This window comes from Mustela nivalis (genome assembly GCF_964662115.1).
Source record: "Mustela nivalis genome assembly, chromosome: 15".
Classification (NCBI taxonomy): Eukaryota; Metazoa; Chordata; class Mammalia; order Carnivora; family Mustelidae; genus Mustela; species Mustela nivalis.
In genome coordinates, this window is record NC_139034.1 from 37,707,213 (window position 1) to 37,717,380 (window position 10,168).

General features: G+C 52.3%; 1 protein-coding gene across 2 annotated transcripts; it reads right to left on the reverse strand.

Moving 5' to 3' along the window:
* Positions 1-3,819: 3,819 nt before the first annotated feature.
* PCDH8 (protocadherin 8) lies at positions 3,820-8,504 on the reverse strand. Of its 2 annotated transcripts, none has more exons than XM_082700280.1 (3): positions 5,965-8,504; positions 5,292-5,499; positions 3,820-4,790 (listed from the first exon to the last, which is right to left on the reverse strand). In XM_082700280.1, the coding sequence occupies exons 1-3, from the start codon at positions 8,302-8,304 to the stop codon at positions 4,417-4,419; spliced, it is 2,922 nt and encodes a 973-aa protein (XP_082556406.1). In that variant the 5' UTR covers positions 8,305-8,504; the 3' UTR covers positions 3,820-4,416. The 2 variants fall into 2 exon arrangements, with proteins under 2 accessions (XP_082556406.1, XP_082556405.1); XM_082700279.1 differs by having other exon boundaries at positions 5,674-8,504.
* Between the last annotated feature and the right edge of the window lie 1,664 nt (positions 8,505-10,168).

Here is a 10,168-nt window from a genome sequence, read left to right on the forward strand (position 1 = left end):
TCCCCCTAAAAGAACGTACTGAAGCAAAGACTTGGATGCAGGAAACTGATGTGGGAGAGGATCCCAGGAAGCACAGGTGGCTGAGAAAAGTGAGGTGGGGAAAGAGGAGTGCCAAGGAGGGGGATGTCACTGGGCGGGCTGCTGTTGTAGGCAACTGGGGCTTAGCGTCACCTGGGGATCTTAGGGGAACTGTGGAGAACACAACTCAAAAGTGTCCCTCCGAGAGATTGGAAAGCTGGGGTGTTTAGCCACCAAACTCAACCCCAAGTTGACTGATCTTACAACCCCTGCTCTTCCATATGGCTCTGCGCACAGGCTGAATGAGCTCAGGGGGCCCCACCACAGAAGCCTCTTCTATCTGGGAGCCCCAAGCCCTCAGCAAGTCCTCAGCAGCAGAGACCGACGTTGGCAGTGGAGGCGATCACAGTGCACCCCGGAGTGTCCTCTAGAGCTTGGGTGAACTCAGAGTGGGGACTAGGCAGAGGATCCTATCTGCTGCAGGGGCACTACGGAAGCCCGAAAAAGATACTTAGAAAATAGAATCAACCAATCTTGGTGAGTGGAGGAAAGTAATAGGGTGGAGTCTGAAAACAACGTGTATTTTGGGTTTGGTCTATGAAATGCAGTCCTATTCATTGAGCTTAAAACAATGGCTGGGGGCTAGTTTTGGGGGGGTAATGGTGGCAGGGAAAGGGGGATGATTATGATTTTCATTTGAACACACTGAGTTCCAAGTGTCCACGATATAGCCACGTGTCACAGTGGGTTGGCAAATGGAATCCCCCCTAATTCACATTAAACTATGTGGGTTTCACTCTGACGTACTGAAATTTGTTTTATAAGTTTTGTGGGAGCAAATCCTGTTTTCTGATAACAAGTGAAGACTCCCCCACTCCACCCCCGCCCGGGGAAAAAGGCACATTTAATCTGGCAGTTTAAGTGATGGCTTTAAAAACAGGCTGGTGTCTCTTTCTACCTGCTGTTCACTTATTAGGTGACTTTGAACCTGTTGGTGAATTCCATTGCAGATTATTTTTCTCTGAAGAAAAGGAATAACAGATACTCCCTTGAGTTATTGCATAGCTGTTGAAAACGAGACAGCATTTTCAAAGCCTTTCTGAGTTGTTGCAAAGCACAGTGCCCCATCAAGCATTGTATTACGTTGCTTTGGTTTGCTTTTAAAACTTAAAGCATTCCAATTATCCTGTTGTTACTGCATTTGATACTAAAGTGAATATGCTTGTTTTCTAAAATGGAATTTTTAGATGGTAAAACCTTATATGTGCCAAGTGAGATAAGCCAGATAGCTAATTATGGCACGGAACACATCCTGATTATATATATATATTTTTCTCTCCACGTGCATATATATTTGTATTGGAGAGGTGCATCCTGTTTTCACTCTATTTCAGAATGCTTTTTTCAATAGATGTTGCAACCACTTAGATTTTAATTTTCTGAAGTGGTTTCTTTGATGGATATTTTATTATAGGAAGCGTAGGACATCCAAGTCAATGGGGCCAGATAGAAATAGGTAAAGTCTGGCTGTAGCTTTCTCTTTCAAGGTGACCCCCTTCTTCCCCGAGGGCTTTCCCATGTCCCTCTGCTCACTGCCATGGTGCCCGAGGGTTGTGGCCCTCCACTTAAGGGTGTTTGTGGTACCATTGCAGATCACTTTGTGAACTAGCCTGTGCTGTTTACTTTAGCCACACTTGTTCGCGGAGTGTTGAGTATACACGAAATTCTTGACTACACAAAGTGGGAGAAGTGAAGAAAGCAAACCAGTGGCAGAACGAGGCCAGACACCCTGAATCTGTGTCATTTTTCTTAGTGGTGGGACCACACTGATAGTTACAGTAGAGACTGTCTTTCAAGTAAGCTAAGGAAAGGGAAGGATGAAATGTAGCAAGTATAACCATGGGCTGGGCATTGTTCTAAGTATTCTGGTCATTTAATTTAATAAAGCAGCATATTTTCTTAGAGATGTGCTTGAAAGTCAACATTTCTAGAGAAAAGCATAAAGCCTCCTTTATCCAGCTCCCGTTTCTCTGAGAGCTCCTGCTGTTGGCCCTTAGAAGACCTTCCTCTTCCATTTCTCTCTCCTCTCCTCCCTCTCTCTCCCTCCCTCTTTTTTTTTCTTTTTTTGTTTAAACAATTTTAAGAACTGAATTGTATGTCTGATTTTTTTTTTTTTTTTTAAGATCCAAACAATAATAAGATCTTTTCATGGTCACTCTTCTAAGGGAAAAATGTGACAGTGAGGTTTTGACAACTGATTTTTTTGGAGTCATGAAATAGTTTGCGTGGAACAAAAATGAAGTAATGACAATGACATTATTTTACTCTTGAAGGGCAAAGGCAGGAAGCACATTCAGAGATTGGGTGCTTTTAGGCTGCAGCATGGGATTATTCGTTCTTCTGCTCTGCACTTGATAGGACTAGCTCAAGAATAAAGAGGTAGTTGTTAGAATGGGAGTCCTACCTAGAGGTCTCTCTGCTGGTGACAGGTCATCTTGGCTCTGGAGCTGTCTGGAAACCTAGCCACAGCCAATATTTTCTTTTAGAGCCTGAGGTCTGGGCAGCCCAACTCAGCTCAGTTGCCTAGAGAAATGGCTGAACTTTGTGCAGGCCGTGGGTGGCAAAGCTCTTCTGTGTGCCCGCCCTGCTGTTCAGCTTGGAGCCACCACTGGTTTCAATTATGACTTCAACAGGCAGCTTTGAGGGCTCCTCTATTCATTATAGTGCTTCACACTCTATAATTAGTAACGAAGGGACACAGGCACTTCACAAATATAAAGGGCTAAACAATAATCAGGCAGTAAAGGCAATGCATTGGGACTTTTCCACCTCTTTGTTTCTTTCAAGTTAAAAAAAAAAAACCACAAAACCAAAACCAAAACCAAAAATCCTTCTTGTTTCTTCATTTTATTTTCTTGCCTGGAATAATCTGGTTTTGAGCCTCATGCTGGCCACTTATCAGCTTTGTGACTTGGGGCACCTGACCAGTTTCCTTATCTGTAAATCTCATGGGGGTCGTCGTTTGAGGATTACATGAGATAATCCATGAAGAGTGCTTTAGAAGGAATTGGCTCATATTAAAGCCTGCTCAGTAAATGTTTGCGCTCGTTATTATTTTAATTTCAAATGAAATGAATGAGGAGAATATTAAGACATAGACATAGGTCTTTTGAGTGTCTTTTTAAAAACCTTCCATAACATTAAGTACATACAAGTGCACAAATAGATTGGTATAATTAACCCCCCACTTGCCCACGTATCCATGCCACAGTTGACAAGGATCATTATTTTACCAGTCTTGTTTCATATAGCGCCGTGTTTTCTTCTAGACTATTTGAAAGCAAATCCCAAGTACCATGTCATTTCACCCATACATTTGAGTGTGTTTTTGCTATTAACATCTTAATATGCTAAGAGATCCTTGAGACTATGTCTTCTTAACCTCGAACTGCAGCTCTTAGGGGAGTTACTGCAGTTGGTAAAAACTCAACAGATGTTTAATTAGTGAATGAACAGCCCAAACAGCTTTCTCTACTTTTGGTAGATGCTCCATAAATATCTGTTGAGTGAATAAATGAGGACAAGAATTTTATAGAGTGCCTGATGTAAATGGAGATGCACATGATTTACAAAATAAAGTATTTTTAATACTCAGATGAGACTTTCCAATACTTGGAACTTTAATATTGCTGTGAATATTAATAATGCCCAAATAATTAGCACTTGAAAGGTTTAATTCTGGCACTCAGATTATTTGTGAATGTCTAACTGTAGGCAACTTTGTGAAAAGCAATTAGCAGATTCTTCAAACACATGACAAATCCTTTATTACTGTGCTTATAAGTGACACGGTTTGGTTTACAGAAAACCAAATGTAATTAAATAACATTGAACTTGAAATCTACCACAGACTCAAGATATACAAGGTATACTTGGCAAGGCAAAAATTTTCAAACACTAGGTTGTTTCAGGTGAAAGATAAATTTCCATTAAGTAACTCCCACTTTTTTTTTTTTTTTGTCTTACAGACAGTTCCTTTGGCAATAACTTCCACTTTAGCTTTTATTATATAAAAATATAACAAAATTTCATTATATACAAACATTACATTACACAATGTACAGGTTAAAAACACTAAGAAAATGGCAAGCTGCAAGTGAAATTAAAGTCAATAGCATGATAAGAAAAATTAAATACAGCACACATTTCATAAAAATTACATTAACTACATTTTTGTTTGCAAATACCAAACAGTACCAATGTGATTGGAAAGAGCTTCCAACAGCTTCATTTTAAGGCACATCTTGCATATTTAATATATACAACACTGAAACCAGTCAATAACTTAGGGGCTTCTCAGAGTGACCTGTATAAGTTGTGAACACATGCAGCATGGGGTTACACATTTTCATTGGCTTCCTTCTTTGGGGACAGGTACCTGCCAGGGGGGGACTGGTAGAGGGGTACCCCGATCTCCTGCAAGTCTGGGAGCCTCCCTGGACGAGGAGGAGAGAGCAGGGTGACTGTCCTGTCATAGTCCCTGTGGAGCACTTTCTCATAGACGCTCTGCAGCCCCACTGTCTTGGGCAGCTGGGCCTGGTAGTAATTGTCCCTGCGGAGAGGATCTCGAGGCAGGGACGTGCTCTTACAGAAGGTAGACATCTGCGCTGGTGGGTGAGGCGGGGGATGCGTGTTGGGCCCCGCACATGACGGGCTCCAGCAGCGGTCAGAGTGGCCCAGGATCTTACACTCAGCGGTGCACGCCCACAGTCCTAACATGAAAGAGGAGAGAGCATGAAGATTATTACCGAAATTGTACACAACTGCGCCTCCCTCTCCGGAATGTCAGGCAGGGTCAGGGCGGCTGAAAAGAAAAGCGGGTGTGAGAGTGAAGACGGTGATTCAAGATTGTAAAGAAATGCTGCTTCCTATAAAGCCACCTTTATACGAAATTGGCTCAGCTTCCTTTGCTGGAATCAAGTTAAGAAACTGCGGAGCAGAACCACCCCCCTCCATCTCCTCCCCCCCACCCCCCAAAGCTAGCATCACTCCTTGTCTCCACCTAACAGGATGGGAGTGTTCTTTATTCAAGGGTTGGGGGGCTGCCTAGACGTGATATTTTGAAATCGGCTGTCTGAGGAAGGCAGGGGTCTATAACTGGAGAACTGAAAAAAGTGAAGAAGAGGGAGGGGGCTGGGAACGGAGATTGACAGGAGGGCAGCAGGGTAGGGAAAGGAGGAACGCAGAACTTGGCAGGAAAGAAGAGTCCTCACCACTCTGCATGTGGTTGATGAGATCCTTTTTCAGAGCGTCCCCGCTGATGTCGGAATCGCTGTCGTTGAAATCACTGTCCCCTTTGCCGCTGTCTTTGCCGCTGAACTTCTCAGCTTCTCGGCCCGAGATGGTGTTGAAAGAGTGTCCTTTCCAGACCGCCACAGGGGGCGCCGGCTCCTTTCCGAAGCCGGGGGAGGCACCGTAGGGCTGCAGCAAGGAATCGGGGAAGCGGGGCGGGCGGGGGAGGGGGTGAGACCGGGGTTGGACAAGAAACAAAGTGCAACAGGTTAGGCATCCAGACACACCCAGACCCCTCCAGTCCCTTCCCCCAGCCTGTCCGCGGAGCACGGAGGGGGGCGCCCAGCCGAAGGAAGGCCTCACCTCGGCGTGCGCGCCGCGGAGCCGCTGCTGCCCCTCGAATTGACAGGAGCTTTCCCCGGTGGCGCTGCCGCCCTCCGAGCCCGGCACTTCGGCCGCGGCGACCGCGGGCGGGGGCGGATCGGCCGCGGGGCTGCCAAAGGGCGCTTTGCCGCTGCCAGGGAAGGTGAGCACGTCGAACATGTTGGGTCTGGGCCCGGCTCCCCGGGCAGCCTCCTCCGGGGAGCCGGGAGCCGAGGCTCCGCCGCCCGCCGCCCCGGGCCGCTCTTCCCGGCGGGCCCCCCCTTTGCGCACCTCCTTCTTGCGGCGGTTGCAGGTGGTGGCGATGGCGATGATGGCGGCCAGCAGCAGCGTGCAGCTCCCCGCCAACACGATGATGACGATCAGCGGCGTGTCCCACTGTAGCGCCGGCCCCGACGCCGCCAGTCGAGAGCCTGGCGGGCGGGAACGCTCCGGGCTCCCCGCACTGGCGGGCGCCACCAGCCCGCGCCCGCCGCCTGCTGTCACCACGAAGCTGACGGTGGCAGTGGTGGAGAGAGGGGGGCGGCCGCCGTCGGATATGACCAGCAGAGCCCGGAACACGCGGCCTGGTGGCTCCTGCGAGAGGTCGCCTGTGAGCACGATCTCCCCCGTGCGGCGGCCGATGGCGAAGGCTTCTCGCGGCTCCTGCTGCAGCAGCTCGAATGCCAGCTCCCCGTTGGCGCCATCGTCCCCGTCCCGGGCCTGCACGCGCGCCACGGCAGTGTCCCTTGCCGTGCGCCCGGGCACCGCCACTTCTAGGGTCCCGTTGGCCGGCGCTGGGTGCACCAGGACCGGTGCGTGGTCGTTCTGGTCCAGTATTCGCACTTGCACCAGGGCGCTGCTGGAGAGCTGAGGGGAGCCACCGTCGCTCGCCTGGATGCGCACGTCGAGCTGGCGCAGAGTCTCATAGTCGAAGCTGCGCAGCGCATAGATGGCCCCGGTGGCCGGGTCCACCGACACATAGGTGGACACGGAGCCCCCAGCACGGCCCACTTCTGCCTCCAGCAATCGGTAGGTGACCTGCCCGTTGCGGCCCAGGTCGGGGTCCCGGGCGGCCACCGTGGCCAAGTAAGCGCCGGGAGGGTTGTTCTCTCGCACCGACACCTCGTAGACCGGCCGTGTGAAGAGTGGTGCGTTGTCGTTCTCGTCACTCACGCGAACAGTGTAGGGCCTCACGGTGCGTAGCGGGGGCGCGCCGCGGTCCTCGGCCACCAGGGTCAGGTTGTACTCGGCAATGCGCTCGCGGTCCAGCGAGGCCGCAGTCACCACCAGGTAGCTGCCCGCGTAGGCCGGCTGCAGCCGGAAGTGCTCGTGCCCGTAGAGGGCGCAGCGCACCTGCCCGTTGGCACCCGAGTCTCTGTCCGAGGTGCTGACCAGCGCCACCAGGCTCTCGCGCGCCGCCCCCTCTGGCACCAGGGAGACCGCGCCGGCCTCGGGCGTCCCGGGACGCGTCGGCGAGGTCGCGTCCGCACCCCCGAGAGCGGCGGCGGCGGCGACGGCAGCGAAGGGAGAGGCGGCAGGTGCGCCCGGGGCGGCCAGCGGGGTGATGGTGATGTCCGGAGCGTTGTCATTGACGTCGCGGATGCGCACGATGACCTTGCAGGTGGAGGCCCGGGGCCCAGGACCACGGTCCTGGGCCCGCACGTCCAGCTCATAGGTGTCCTGGCGCTCGTAGTCCACAGGTCCTGCCAGGGTGAGGCGGCCCGAGCGCGGGTCTAGGCGGAAGAGGCGGCGCGCCTCGGGCGGGGTGCGGGCACCGAAAGAGAACACCACGTCGCCGTTGGGGCCCTCGTCGGGGTCGGCTGCGTCCAGGTCGAGCAGCAGCGAGCCTACAGGAGCGTCCTCCGCCAGCTCCACTTCGGCCACCGCGCCCTGCGGGAAGGCCGGGCTGTGGTCGTTGGCGTCCAGTACTCGCACGCTGAGGGCGGCCGTGGCGGAGCGCGGCGGGCGGCCGCCGTCCTGGGCCACTAGCTCCAGGCTATAGGCGGCCTGGCTCTCGCGGTCCAGCTCCTGTAGCAGCACCAGGTCAGCGCACTGGGCGCCGTCCGCGCGCGTCTGCAGTTCCACGCGAAAGGGGCTGTGAGGCTCCGCCAGGCGCACGCTCTGCAGACCGTTGGCACCTACGTCCTCGTCCACAGGCACCTCTAAGGGGATACGCGTGCCCACGGCCGCGCCCTCGGACACCTCCACGGGGATCTGGGCCCGGGGGAAGCGGGGCGCGTGGTCGTTGATGTCCCTCACCTCCACTTCCACGTGCACCAGCCGGAACTGCTCCTGTGAGAAGCTGACCACGTCGAAGGCCAGCACGCACTGTGGCGCTTGGCCGCACAACCGCTCCCGGTCCAGGCCCGCATCCCCGACGGTCAGCTGCCCGTCTCCCTCGCGCACCTGGAGAAGCGAGCTATTGAACTGCTTCATCAGGCGGAAGCTCGTGTCTCCGGATACTTTCATATGCAGGTCCTCAGCCAGGGTCCCGATGACCGTACCAGGGGCATCCTCCTCGAAGGTGCTGTATCGCACTGTCTTGCTCTGGGCCACCGAGAGCACCCAACAGAGGCTGAAGAGCTGTAAAGGGAAAAGGCAGGGGCTGCCCCCGCGCCTCACTGGACTCATGCCGCCAGCCCCAAGTGCTATCCAAGAGGCTGAGTAATTCCTCTCTGGTTTGCAGGTCCGGGTGTGAGTCGCAGGCTCCTAGGAGCACGCTCTCTGTGAGCCCTGTGTGGAAGGTCTGCGGGCTGCAGCTCGAGGTTCCGGCGGGCTGAGGACGCGCCGACCTCCCCTCACCATACGCCTCTCCCTTCCTTCTCCCTGCTGGAGCTGTGCGCGGCGCGCCGCCTCCGCTTTTATAGCAGCCGATATGCAAATTACCAGAGCCGGGCAGCCAATGGCAGCTTCGCCCTCTCGCCGCTCCTACGCCAGCCTCTGACAATCCCTTTAATGTGGAAAGGCTTAGAGGGGAAAACAAGAAAGGAAAATTAGGGAATCTTTTCTTTGTTTCTTTAACTCCTTTCGCCTTTTTCCCCCCTTTCCTGTCAGCGCCCTGAATACAGAGGAGTTGGCACAGGTCGCCGGGAGTAAAAAGGAGTGGATGGTTTTGTTAATTGTGCCTGTATGGGACCCGCGACCTGAATTGAGAACAAACACGCCGGGATTTCGCCTTAGTGGTTTCGGACCCCCCACCCACTCTCAGCGTTTTGCACGTTGGAAGCTTCCGAACCTCGCCCTTTTCTCTCCACCTACTTGTTCAGCATAACAAGGTTTTGTTAGTGTTTTCTCCCAGCTCCTCGAGGCACGCGGAAATAGCGTCGCGGTTTAGGAGCCCCAAGGATGAGGAAAAATGGATTTTATTCAAATTTGTGTACGCAATTGTGCTTTGCTCGTGTGAGCCTCGGCGATCAGGGCTGCCACTTCCCTTTCAGAAGAGAGCTCTGCGATGTGTTAGTATGCATGTCACTGTCCAAATGGCTTTCTTAAGCCCTGGGCACTAGCTGGCCAGGGGGAAAAAAAAGTTCCAAATAGGATTTAGCATAAGCTTGAGGAGATTTGGAAAGGTTTCAAAGATCAGACTGTATCAAAGGCTTATGAAACCCTCGTTAGCAGTGGAAGTAGAATGGCGTGGCAGGCGATCCCATTGGAGGCCCCAATGTCTGTATTATTTCACTGTGACAAGCTAAGGGGAGAGAAAGTTGAACAGTTTCCACAGCGGAGTTGGGCTAACTTGAATATAATGAGCAAACGCCACATGTATCCATTATGTTCCTCTATTCATCCCCAATCACTGCCATAACTCTCCGGCTAAACGGTGATGGGCGCTGAATTCCACACAATACCCGGCGCGTATTAAAGTGCATTTAGAGAACTTTCCCTCCTGATGCCTTGTTCCGCCTATTTAGAGGATTTTCTTTCTGTTCTAATAGGGCTGCTCCGAGAAGCAACACTCATCCCGTTCCAGAAGAACAAAATCACAGCATGACGTTGAAACCTGGCACGAACCTGGGGGAACTTAACCATCTGCCTACAAACGTGTGGGACTTCGGTATTGCCAAACTCTGGGCTGGGCGGATCCCTGGGCTGGCCAGGCTTGGCGCTGCCCCCCACAGGTATTCCCCTGTCCACCCCCAGAATCTGTGAAGACCAGGGAGTTGGAGCTCCCAGTGGGAGCAAGACGAATTCTTATTAAAGAGCTTTATTGAGCAGGTTATGCAAATACACACGGAGGAGAGGTAAAAACAAAAGCCTCGCACTAGAAGAATTTTTTTTTTTAAGGCCATGGATTTGATAAGCAGACTGCATTTAGTAAACGTTCTTCCGAATCCAGATTTCAGTCCTGCTGTCAGCATCCATCTGTGTTTTCCTTTCCCTCAAACCCAAGTGAATGTGTCCTGGGGTCTTTTCAGGAGACATTCAGGAGTTTCCCCCACCCCCACACCACCCCAGAGTAGGGAGACCAAATAGGGAGGTGGGGGTGTGTGTGGGG